The sequence below is a fragment of the Mobula birostris genome, chromosome X (assembly GCF_030028105.1).
Source record: "Mobula birostris isolate sMobBir1 chromosome X, sMobBir1.hap1, whole genome shotgun sequence".
Taxonomy (NCBI): domain Eukaryota; kingdom Metazoa; phylum Chordata; class Chondrichthyes; order Myliobatiformes; family Myliobatidae; genus Mobula; species Mobula birostris.
The window spans coordinates 59,280,997-59,294,240 of record NC_092402.1 but is presented as its reverse complement, the minus strand read 5'-3'; the positions used below and the strand labels follow the sequence as shown (position 1 = coordinate 59,294,240).

General features: G+C 37.9%; 1 protein-coding gene across 2 annotated transcripts in view; it reads right to left on the bottom strand.

The window, feature by feature from the left end:
* The window catches only part of col2a1a (collagen, type II, alpha 1a), a 93,499-nt gene extending 81,496 nt beyond the window's left edge, over positions 1-12,003 (bottom strand). Inside the window, exons 1-8 of one of the 2 annotated variants that reach the window (XM_072248820.1) lie at positions 11,761-12,003; positions 8,533-8,745; positions 7,157-7,173; positions 4,732-4,764; positions 4,306-4,338; positions 4,149-4,202; positions 3,762-3,863; positions 1,447-1,524 (exon numbers count right to left, since the gene is read on the bottom strand). In XM_072248820.1, coding sequence (XP_072104921.1) covers positions 1,447-1,524; positions 3,762-3,863; positions 4,149-4,202; positions 4,306-4,338; positions 4,732-4,764; positions 7,157-7,173; positions 8,533-8,745; positions 11,761-11,854 — 624 coding nt within the window. In that variant the 5' untranslated portion in view covers positions 11,855-12,003. The remainder of the gene's footprint in view (positions 1-1,446; positions 1,525-3,761; positions 3,864-4,148; positions 4,203-4,305; positions 4,339-4,731; positions 4,765-7,156; positions 7,174-8,532; positions 8,746-11,760) is intronic. The other variant, XM_072248821.1, reaches the window with a different exon arrangement.
* Positions 12,004-13,244: the final 1,241 nt, after the last annotated feature.

Sequence of the window (13,244 nt, the reverse complement as noted above, 5' to 3'; positions counted from 1 at the left end):
GTTAAATATATCCTGAATGGTTTTTAATGGGCAGACTGGAGAAATTTGTTGGAATCAAATTCAGTGGAAAACCAAAATGTCTTTGAATCTTAAGCTGTACTGAAGGTCCCCCCCAAAAATTGAGAGTTTATTGAACTGTTTGAAAATAGATCTAGTAGACAGAATATATAGATATATAACAGTTTCATAACATAAGATAGGAGAAGTAATGGTAACATTCAGCAAAACGTACAAATTCCAAAAGAGGCATTTGAACTTTAGTGTAACTTTAAGATGAATAAATAGCCTATTATTTCTATTATTGTTAAGTATTTACACCTCTGCTTTCCACTCAAATTTATTTACATGTTGCTGAATGTAAAATCTGCCCGAAGTCAGCACAATGAGGAACTTTTTTAAAAACTGAGTAAGCTGATTTTGAATAGGTGAAAATTATTTTAAAGCCAATGCAGAACCATTTACCAGTACACATTGCCATACATTTATTAGCAACTTAATAAGTTAAGAAAAACTTCTAAAATGCACCCAAAATATGGATGAAATTTAAAACCCTCTTTGAAGGCCTGTAAATGTCACAATTAGCTGAAACTTGCAACAGTAATTAATATAATCTAGGATTAAGCTACTTTTGTGCTGGTGTTAGCATTTAGCATAATTTTTTTTTACATCTAGGTGAAAATTCTACTGAAACTCCACTTGCTCAAAGTATGTATCTCTCGTGTCATATGTACTTATGACACAGGAGGCCATTTGGCCCATTGAATCAATGCTGACCGTCAGAGCAATCCCATCAAGAATATCTCCCCACTTATTTTGAATTTAATTTTTCAATCCTTTGCTGATTTTGGGTGAGTTGTGCTGAAAGTAGTCAGCATAATCAAGCAGAAACTCCTGAACCTTATATGTGGCCAAAAGCACTGCAGCGGATATGAAAATTAAAGCTTCTGTGATGTAAGGTGACAGAATGCGTTTGAGCTTTGAATACAGATAGAAATCGGAAAATAGTTGCACAAGGAACCTGTGACTGGGTCCGTCAATTGGCACAGGAAGCTGCACGTCTTAGTATAATGAGTAACCACAGGGTAAGCTGTTTGATACTGCCCGGAAAAATAAAAGGCAATAAATTTGGGTAACAAAATAAACAGGGGTATAAAAGTGGATGCAAAATATGTGCATAAACCAGCAGAATGAGAAGGCAAAGAAATGGATCTATCTATCTCTATAAATAGGAATTGATGGATGCACACAAAATAGGTACTAGTTTAACATTGCATATACCATCTCATTATGTAGCTGGATTTGGATACCTAGCCTTATATGCGCGGAAATATTAATTGTTTTATTAAAACCTATTTATTTCATTACAATCAAAAGAGACCAGAGGTATCTGACAAATACAATTTTGACACTCCTTGAATATTGCTAGGAGGTAAATGCCTTTCTTACCATTGGTCCTTGCATAACACCCATTTGAGCGCCTCCTGCTTTCTCATCAAACCCTGCCGCTACCTGAGAAGCAAAGTTCTGTTGAAGTAAAACAAAATTCACATTAGTTAGATGGCTGTGCTTCATCACCTTAAAATGATTATCTTATGCAGAAACACCAGAGTGAAAAATCTTAAACTTTAGGTCCACATGCATAACATCACAGCAATGTTGCAAAATCTCAACTCATTGTTTGGGGGTATTTATCAGGGAAATAGTGAATCTAGTGAATTTGCATTTTATTCTTTAGCCACAGGGAATCTGGCTTCCAACCTGGACAGTTGAGACCAAGTCTCCCACTCTGTGTTGGGTCTGATATAATATACATTGTGTAGTTCCAATCATTTTTTAGTGCATGTGAGCCTAGTTTGCAAAATAATCCCTAAAATGGTGGAAATTGGCATTCATGCCACACAAAGTGGGGAGTGAGAAACTGAGGCTGAGGCACTTCGTCAGGCAGAACAGAGGAAGGTGTTCATTTTATTTACAAAAGAAGAGTTAACATACATTAAGTGGAAGTAGAGAGGATGTTTCCAGTGGTGGGGAGTCTAGGACCAGAGAATACACCTCAGAATAGAGGGACGTCCATTTAGAACGAAGATGGGAAAGAATTTCTGAGTGGAGAATGTGAGGAATTCATTGCCACAGGTGGCTGTAGAGGCCAAGTCATTGGGTATATTTAAGGCCGAGGTTGATAGATTCTGGATTAGTCAGGGCATGAAGGGATATGAGGAGAAGGCAGGAGATTGGGGCTGAGAGGGAAATTGGATCAGCCATGATGAAATGGCAAAACAGATTCGATGGGCCAAATGGCCTAATTCTGCTCCTATATCAGATGGTCTCAATTATATCACGTCAGTTACATAATGAGAAAACCATCTCTTCTGTTATTGTACCCTTACCCCAGCCACTCATCAATTTGTAGTTTATTTTATGAGTCAAGTACACCATCAACACTAGGGTGTCACTTTCGAAGTCTGTGTCATACAGAGAAAATTTGAAACATTTCTCTCACAATAACAATCTTGCCATTAGACAGATTTTTTTAAAAATCTTGTGTGTTTTCTTAACATTGGTAATTCATTGTATACTAAGTATTTTGAGACATTGCTAACAAGTCTGAGATAAATGGAAATTTGTCTTTTGGATTCTTTCTTTGACATTTAACATTTTTAAGCTGGCTGATTCAATTGTCAAGATAGCTCATTTTTCAGATAATTAATGGAAGAAAAGAATCTGTTCACATCTCCCATTTCTATCTCTGTTGTCTCTTTATAAAGCTGTTACAGGCTCAACTAATTCATATTTCTCTAATTTCATTACTCTTAACCTTATGAGTGGAAAGTCCCTATCGTATGTACTGTGTAGACTTCTAAAACTGAGCATTTGGAGCTGATACTCCAGTATCCCAGTATGAGAAATTGTTTAATCTTGTTAAGGAAAAACACCCGCAGCCAAAAAAAGTTAGGTCTACAGTTAAAAAAAGGCAACACTTATTAGGAAATACTCCTAATGTTTCCATTTTGACAACCTCAGTTTGAAATAAAATGACCTGTCATGATTGAAAGAGATTGGGAGGTTAAGAACCTGAAAAGAAGATGCATTCAACTGACAGATTCAGATCTATAGCTCAGAATTTTACATTAGGCTTGTGATGCACTTTTGGGTAAATGCATTTCATCAGCTGAAAATTAACGGCTCTGGTTCTATTCCTTGGCTGTGCTGAGTTAGTTCATCTTAGCTTGCAAATAAATTCCTAATGGTCTCATTGTCCTTGGGATACATAAGTGGAAACATTCAGTCGAATAATTATCTGTTGATTCCAGTTGGGGAGTCTGTATGTGGATGAGTGTGGAATGGCTTGAATTTTATTCCTCCAACAAGACAAATAAATTCCTAAAATAAAGTTGTGGTATGCAGGTACAAAGTGCAGGAGTTCTACCATTTAAAGGTGGAACCGATTTGATAGAAAACCTGGGCTTTGGCTCTCTTTTTTCCTTTACATGTTCATGGAGTGCTGAGGCAGCTTCACACCCACAAAAAACTGGATGTAACACTGGACAATAGACAATCACAAAGCCCCAAATTGGACTCAATGGATGTGTCCATTTTATCTTAAGTTGTTTTCTAATTAAAATACAAATTTTAAATATTAAAGAGAGAAGACATATAGAATGCTTAAATGCATCTGTGATATAAATTGGACCAGAGCAGCAGAGGGACTGTGCTGCACATTGAAGAACAGGTTAACTTCTTATTGGTTGAGGAGTACTTACTCCGCCAAAGTCAGACATGCCAGATGTTCCAGGTGGGCCAGGTGGTCCAGGGTTGCCAGGTGTTCCAGGGTCTCCATCTCTACCACGGGGACCAGGTGCACCCTAAAATCAGGTAAAAATACCTCCAGATTAGAAAAGAAAATGAAAATGATGCATAGGACTACAGAAGATATATCAGAATGTGCTATTATTTAGAGAAGTGCTTTCTTTATTTTTTTATTTTGAGATAATGTTAGAGATTATTTAGCCTTAACGTCCACTTGGTGGTGCTGATAATCTTAGAGACTTCCTTTTGCTGAATCGTGCTTCACTTCAAATAGCATTAGATACTGAATTTATCAAAGTTATTATATTACATAAAACTAATTAAAAAGAAAATTCACTCACTGTTTCACCCTTTGCTCCACGTAATCCCCTTATTCCCTGTTCTCCAGCTGGTCCCTAAGGAAGAAACAAAGAAGAATAATTAAGAGATTCAAAATGCCTCTTAAAACTCCAATAGTTGACATTAAATTTTGAAGGAGTCTTTAAATATGACACTCACTTGTGGGCCTGGAGGTCCTCTTGGTCCTACAACCTGGAAAATAGAAAGGAAAAAAAATCAAGATTTGCAATCATCAATCTTACTCGATTAATAATTCAGAAAGGTTGCAAATCTTGTTAAGTAAATATTAAAAATTAACATTTGAGTTGTTCAAAATAGTTAAGTGTTATCATTAATTATTATTTAGATCAATCTGATGGTTATTCAGAGATATTGGGTGAAGTCTTCAATGCTTTCATGTAAATCTTTTTAGTTCATGTCTTGATCTTATAAATTCTGCAGCAAATAATTAAAAAAAACATATACAACCATTTCCTTCAGATTGAGTTAATGCAACAACTAGTGTGGTAAAAGAGTGTGATCCAGAGTAAATCAGAGAAATTAATAGAATTTTCAATAATACTTAAAAACATGCATTTAACTTACATCCTTGATGTCCCCTGGTTCACCTTTCTGCCCCTAAAAATAATTTAGGAAAATAGAAAAGATCTGAAATAATAGCATAAAATGCCGGAAATACTCCATAAAAGGGGTGAATGTTTCAACCTGAAATGTTATTTCTTTTTTTCTCTCTTCCTGGATCTGCTGAATATTTTATTATTTTGTTTCTAATAAAGCTCATTTCATTGAGTTAATGTGTATTTTAGTGCAGAATTTACATGTTCATGCATTGTACAATTTTCCATTTTAATCTATTTCCAAGAACACATAATTTTTTGCATTAATTACACAATAGCTGGAACACATTACTGGTACTATGGCAGCTATTTTAAGAACAGGTGGCAGAAAAGGGTAGGGTTATTGAAGCTTTCTTCAGGGGTTTTCGGAATGGGTATGCCTCTTCCTTTTGAGAAATACATTGAGAGCAGTGCCAATAGTTGTATGTAAGACAAAAACCGCGTATGTAAAACAGCAGCAATTGGACTCAAGGGAATTCTACGCAAGGTACTATCTTGTGACTAAACTAAGTTCAGGGCTATTATGTGCTCAGAATAGGGGAACTGACATTACTGAGGACTGTGTTAGAGAGTGTAATAAGGACAGGATCAATGACTGCACCTGAGCAAGGTCAAAAATGGTACTAGGAGCAATGTTATTGAAAGAGTTGAGACATTCTCATTCACAATACAGGACCATGACCAATGGAAAGGGAAAATACACTTCAACAGGACAAGGTCAATGACAATGGGCAGTAAAGGTGATTCATTTAACTCTCAACACAAATCAGTGTCTAAGGTTATTATAAGAAAATTGAGACTCCTCAGGGCAGAGTAAATGGTGCAATGCATGAAAAGCACAGGAACACTACTTAGGGCAGTGTCAACAGCCATATTCAGATCAATATTAGTAAAAGCAGTCAAGATAGGGTAAGACTTTGAGGCAGGTTGAGATCATTGACAGTCATCAAGGCAAAGTTGGTAACCATGGTCAGAGCAAGAATATAATGAATACTTTGGGTAGGTCAGTGCATGTAGAAAGGACAGTGGCAGTGAGTGTAGAGAGAGCAGGGTCAGTATTGAGAGAGTAGGGGCAGTGAGTGTAGAGAGAACAGGGACAGTGAATGTGGTCAGGGCAGGTGGACAAGTGTCATGAGGGCAAGGTCCATGGATGTGGTCAGGGCAGGGTCAGTGGGTGTTTTCGAGCCAGGATCAGTGAACATATTCAGGGCAGGATCATGAATGTAGTCAGCGCAGTATTGCTATTATCAAGAAATGGCACAGAACAGCACAGTGACACTGCTAGTAGAGCTCCTGTCTCATAGCTCCAGCCTGACCTCTGATTCTGTGTGTGGACTTTGCTGTGACAACTTGGGCCTACCTCAGGTTCTCCGGTTTCCTCTCGTATCTCAAAGATTGGTAGGTTAGTTGACCATTGTGAATTTGTCCTAGAGTTTAGGTGAGTGGTAGAGTTTATGGTGGGGATGTTAATGGGAACGTGGGACTATAAGTTACAGGAAAAAATTGATTGGCAGAATTATTTATGACAGTATCATTAATTTTACTTCTTGCAAGGTCAATCATTTAATAATTGCAAGATCAATAGAAGTAGGAAGTTATGCTAAAGACTGCATTCTGAGAAAAGTTTGTGGCCTTCCTTGGGTTAGGACTGATAGCCGTAGTGTGCAAAAGATTGGTGACACTCCTCAGGTTAGGTTCAATCAAAGTTAGTTAATGACTTTACTCAGGTGTGGATCAATATTGTCTCAGTATTTCTACCCAGGCTTGTGCTAGGGACTTTTTTTGGCCCATTGTCAAGGACTGTTCTCAGGTAAGTGTAGGATGTTCTGCTGGAATTGTATTACACATGAATGTTCACTTGTTCAAAAAGTTGTTTGAAAAGCAATGAAATGAGTTAATGAGCATCATTACTGTATACTGTACTGACTCCTGCGGCTGCTTTCTGATTTTGCTTCAAGACAATATCATAGTCTGTCCTTTGCATTCCACTTCACCAGAGGCAAATATCAGTCAGTTAACATTTCACCCATGCTCTTTCCAGTTTTGTGTAATAAACTTACTGCTCACCCTTCATACTAAGTAGCAATCACTATAAATTTGTCAATCAACAATGATTAAAGTTCTTCTGCACCGAACCAGAAAGGATTTCATGTAGGATCCAAAGTGCAAATATATTCACTTCTATAGGTTCAGGTTGTGATATCAGTACTAAGGACTTTGTTCATTAAATCATTCGCTCTCGATCATATTCCTATATGCCTGGCCTGGGTAACAAAGCTGTGTTTTAGGGTGATGCAACAGGATGTTACTTTGATTCTACAGTTAAAATTCACTCTTGTACATTTGATGCTTAAGTCAATCTAAACATGAGGTTATTAATAGTGAGATCTTACCTTCAAACCTCTTGTATCTGTGTATGATGGGGAAAGAAAAAGAAATTAAATAGTATCTTCAATCAGAGCTCTTTTGATATTTACATAATGTGCCATTCACAGGCTGACAGGTACTACCCTAGCTAAGTGGGAGGTATTTATAAAAACCCAGCCTTGTTTTCCGTTAAAGGTGAGAGGCAATGCCATGCACAGAGGGTGTGTCCTTGCATTTGAGGTATGACTGCAATATCTGCCTATCCAGATAAGAAATATTTATCTCTGCAAACATCAGACCAACATCTATTTAGTATGCATAATTCAATGCAATAAAACAGCAAACATAAATCAGAATGTCAAAATATCTGCTAGCAAAATGATCTGTTAAATGCAAATTATCAAGTAATGATTAATCCTTGAGCAGAGTTTATTTATTTAATAGGGAAAAAGCTTCTAAAAGTCAGCATTTTTAGCAGAACAAGATTGCTTTGTTGTCATTAAGGCTTGACTAGATGATAAGCATAATTAAGAATCTATCTTTAAACATTTGCAGCAAATAGTTCTTTACAAAAAAAAAGGTATAATCTGATTCAAAAGAATCCTATACTTCACTTTTGCTTCTTTTATTCACAGGTGCAAACAGTAAGGAATGTTCAGAGTTGTGCCTGAATTTGTCTTATTTGGTACAGGTGACCAACAGTATGCAACTCATCTGGGGGAAAGTGGAAGAACACTTGCACATTTGGCATTTATACATAGAGATTTGTGATTTCCACATATATATATAGAAGCAAAATCCCTCATTTTAAGCTTGTGGCCAATTGAAGTTATGGTGTATTTTACAGCTACACCGATTGAATCATGGGAATTGTTGATGTTAATCTCGGGTGCAGCTATTTGCATATTCACATGCTACAATAATTGAGATCTGCATATTTATTCTGCTGAGTTCAGGTATTCTATATTTGGTGCTTTGGTAGTCACATTTCAGATTTAGCTGCAATTTGCTGGAATTGGCTTTTGAAAAAGTAAAGCGTGACTGTTGGATCTGGCTTCCTTTGAAACATGGCTTTTATTTGAGGACTGCGTTCTGTGGGCATACATGGGGCATTGATAGACAGCAATTGGAGAAATTGGGTTAATTGCAAAATTATCTTTTTCTAAATGCCCTATATTGATCAGGGATATCTTTCAAAACTCAGACTTTCTTGAACTTACTGCAGCAGTGAATAAAAACACAACAAAATAGAAAGTACAAGAAAAATACAGATTTCACCTTTTTGCCTAAAAACATAGCAGCCACTAATGGACAAATCTTTCCAGGGGGACCCTGGCAGTTGTGTCCATAAATGGGAAATTTACGGTAATTTATTTATGTAGGAATAAAATAAATAAATTACGATCGATGGGAGGAGCTCGGTCGTTCTGACAGACAGGGCAGCATTCTCCAAAAGGAATCTCAGGATTAACACAATCCTTAAGGTCTTCGCAGATTATCTCGTCGCAGAGGATAACCCCATTGTCACAGACACAGATACTACAAGGCTCGGGTTTCCACACATCTTTGTCAAAATATGTATGCCCCTCTTGAGTGCACTTCACTTGCAGGTCTTCTGTAAGTGAATGACGGACGGAGAGGAGAAAAGATAAATAGAACACATAGTAAAACATTTACCAGTTTCTGCACACCTCTGCTGGATTTAAATATCTATTTGTAAAACAACTTCTCGTTGAATGCTAATTATTTTGGAACCGAACAATATTTAAGACATAGCTAAAATGTCAACATAGTTAAAATGTTTGAAAATACATAACAAATATCGTATATAAATGTCTGTATTTGATAATAAATTATCTTAATTAGAAGTTTAAAAAACTGAATTTATTGTCTAAATGTACACACAATTTAAATTCTTTCAATATGATGAAAATAGCTTCAAGAAAGTGCGCACAATTACCACCAGATGGCCCCATTGAATTACTCTCCCCTGTCCCCACAACACCTAACACTAACAATCAAATCGCGGTGTAAAACGGGTTTTACAATTACGCTGTTGAAACCACTACATTTATTTCGATATTCTCGTTACAAAGCTCGACTGCTAATTGACGTGCGATTGAGCAGTGTGTTTTTTATATATTGTGAATGAAACTAAGAACGGGATCTTAGGCATATAAGAATATTAAACGTGGATATATGAATATGCAAAACGGTTTAAAATTAGTAACAATGCCTTTCAAACCGTAATGCATCAATATTCGAAACATGTCAATGTAAGGTAGTAATTGCCGTCCAGGCATGACAGAGGTTCTCCTCTTAGTGTATCTCAATTAATCGTTTTGAATTCGGTTCACTCCCATGTGTGAGCCCGCTAGACCCTCAGACTGAATGAATAGATTTCATTCTCAATTGACACAGAGTTGCCGAATCACAGTTTACTGTCGGGACCAGTTTAAATAAATAATAAGGAGACTGCAATCAATCCAACACACACACACACACAACTCCCAGTCTCTCCTAGGCAAACAACAGCCACAAAAGCATCATTCATAACCTGCTCACATCCAGATTTTGTTTGCATTCCAATGCATATCTTAAATGCAGTCCAACTGCCAGAAACAAATAACCGAATTTATAGTACCTTACGTTGAAATTATTTCCAAATATTTGCACTTAATATGAATATATATGAAAAATAATGAGCAACTTTAATGTACTGTCCACCTCCAAAACAGTGGAAAGTTTTCTTGCACAAATTACAAGCTCACTTTCAGAAGGTTTGGTTCAGGGGCCCCGAAGTGTACCGAGGTGTGGTTAGTTTGCAATCTTTCACACGGCAAGACTTTCTATATTACTGTTTACCAGCTCCGCTTTTCTGAAGTGTTCCTTGTATTCCTGGGCTGAAGAGACAGAAGTTTGGTAACTAATTGGTGTTTTCTCGCCACGCTATAATATAAAGAGCTTTTAAAAGAGGGGATAGTCTTTTATGTATTTCCAAATCCATCTGAACTGCAATTCTAATTCATTTTGAGAATCAAATTTACAAAGATTTGTTTTCTTTCCCTGCTTTCAAATTAGCTTCACTTCTGCTTACAAATTGAAGTCTCTAATCTTACAACCAAGGATCAGACGCATTGCATCCGGCTCATCCTGGCCAGGTGTTTAAAACTTTCAGAAGTATCAGAGATAGATGTTTGGAGCCCTCGGGGCGCTGGTTGGTTGTAAAACGACACTGACTGCCTTCGCCCGAAGTGCGAACCGACGGGGCGGAAAGACAGACCGTATCAAGTAACATAGAAACCCGTCCTTTCTTGTTAATTTTTTTATTACAAAATACTGGACTTTTTACTGCCGTTGCCGAGTTTAGACAAATGCATTTAGCTTCAAAATACATGTGGGATTCGTCTAAATTCTGCGATAGATACAGAATCAGGTTAAAGGAAGTAGCAAATGGAATAAAACATAAATTTATGACTTTAGCTACTATTCGTGGCTAAAATATTGGTGAATTGAGTTGAATTAAACAACTCCAATGTGGAATGTGAATATTTTCCTCGATTATGCTCAAGCGGGTCCAAGTGATCTGATTTCCTCTTTCTCCGGAGGCTAATGTTACCGTGAATAGCAGTCTGTCAGAGTCTTGGGTAAGTTTGTTTGATCCCGAGGCTGGGCCTCTCTGGAGGAGCCCCTCTCCCCGCCCCTTCACCCTCTCACCAGCCCTCTCCAGCCTAGCCAACTATCAATCTGCCTTACAGTTTCTATCCATCCTAACGCCATCCCACCGTAAAAGTTTTTTTTAACTTTCCCCTCGTTCGCCTCCACTGCCTGTGTTATGAGTTGTCTGCCAAAACTTGACACAGGAGCCATTCCTTTCCCCTTCTCTCAGTCGAGTATTTTTTTCATTTTCTTGATCTCAGCATCAGCACCCTCGCTGGGGAATTCAAACAATTCCTCCCAAGATGAAATACTCGTCCAGATACTCGCACACTCAATGCTCAAAATAGTTTAAGAACGTTTTAACGTATTTTCTTTTCCAAGTGTTTAATTTATTTTATCCATCTAATACATCCTGCTGAATTTATATTCCGACCCACTGCTTGCTCTTGGATCCTAACCGAAAGTGCCAGAAGTTGCAAGTTGAAGATTAAAAGCAACATTTTTGAATGTCGATGAACGTGTGTGTATGTATGTGTGTGTGTGTGGGGGGGGGGGGGTGTCCCGATCGTCAGTTCTATCTGGTATTACTGATTCAAACCATTCCGCTCGAGATTGATTCACACTTTGACACTGCTCCTGAATCTCAGAATCCACTCTCATCCCAGCCTCATTCACTTCAGCGAGAGTAAAAAAAACATTCAACCCTTTCTTTTAACTTTACAAAGTGTCAAGATTTCACATCGGTACCACATCTCAAGGAAATTAATAATTCTCACAGATGACTTCCCCTTTGTATTTAAAGCTCCGCAAACGTTTTAAATATAAAGCTAAATTATCTCAACAGTTATCTTCTCACTCTGAATTTCTAATTGAAAAAGTTTTTTTCCCCAAAACTAACCATGCTTTTACTTTATATGAATTCTCCGATACATGCAAAACTGTCGTTTTTTTAGAATAAAAAAATACTTACTGCGTATTCTGGGTTCACATTTGACAACAGATAATAGAATGGCTTGCGTTGCTGCAAGCAGCACTAATGTTCGGGAGTCCACAAACCTGAACATATCTAAATATTAGACATGCAGAGTTGTTATGTGGATGGAGAGGAGAGGAGTCCCACGATTACCGAGCCGTCATAAAGTCAATCTTGAACGGGTGAAAAAGGGTATCCAGTACCGGGCCCCAGCAGAAACTCAGCGCTCTCTGCTCTGGGCCGGGTACCGCAGTTTTAAGTGCACTCACTCTTCAATGACTGCGTATATCCCCACTGTTTGTGAATTCGATCCACCCCTTGCCCCCCAGCCGTGCTGTAACCCGAGACTCTCCAATCCTTTGCTTGCTCTCCCCATTCACCGAGGCCCCTCCTTCCAGCCGAACTAGCAGCCCCCTAAATAGTTTGTTTTACTAACTTACTAAAAAACCTTGGGTGAACTTTAGCATTTTGCTAAAAAGTATTTACGGTTAAGTCAATTATAACACATGCCTCTTTAAACAAAATGTTCATTTTGAATCAGTCTAGGAGAAACAGTCGTTTTGTTGTATATCTCGTGCAGTTTTATGAAGGCTTTTCGAGAGTGGATTGCAAGAACTTGTGTTTCGAAGCTTAAGAGTTCCTTAGTCTCTCCGATTTCTACCTATTCCGGGGTGAGATAAGGCTAAAGTATAGTCACAAACTCAAGGCTTCTTAAGAAATAGAGACGATTTACAATCGCAAACTTTGACCGATTCTGATCAAAGATTTGCGTCAGTAAGAAAGTTTCTCGTATGCATTCTCTTTTCCCGTTTCAGTCCTCGGGGTTTCAGGAAGCTTCACCTTCAGAACTTCTTTTTTTGCAACATTGCAGCGCAAGCTCAGACTAGAACAGGCATCTATTGCTGTGAAAAACGTTACTTTGTGTTTGTAAATTCCGTTCGAATCTGAAGTTACGGTACTTTAGAAGACCGGCCGGGATCTAAAGATAACGTTTCTTTATGTTTTTTTTCTAGATGGGGGACATGTAGATAATATAGCGCCTTTCTAGCTAACATCGGTTACTTTGAATCTAGTCTTTTTAAAGCGTCGCATACCTGTTTAATAATCGACTCTTCACTAATCCACTATTTTGAATAGGAGAAATGTGAGTAATTGTAGAGCACAGTTCATTCTTGCAGTTTATTACTTGGAAAGAATCACGACGTATTTGATACTTTATTCACCTGTCGCAACTTTGGATTTCAAATACAGGGGGATGAATGTATGAAGTGCATTCAATGATAGGATTCTGGCACACGCGGAGACCCCGATTTTAAAATGATCCCATCGCTTTTAGTTGCTCCTGTGCGGTCTGAAGTGCTGCCGGTTGGACGTTGGAGCCCCGATACAAGGTACAGAGCTGGGCAAATTAATTGGCCAATGTTAACGAACACATATTAAGTCAGATGTCGTTGATGCTGGGAGCACAGTAAACGTTAAAT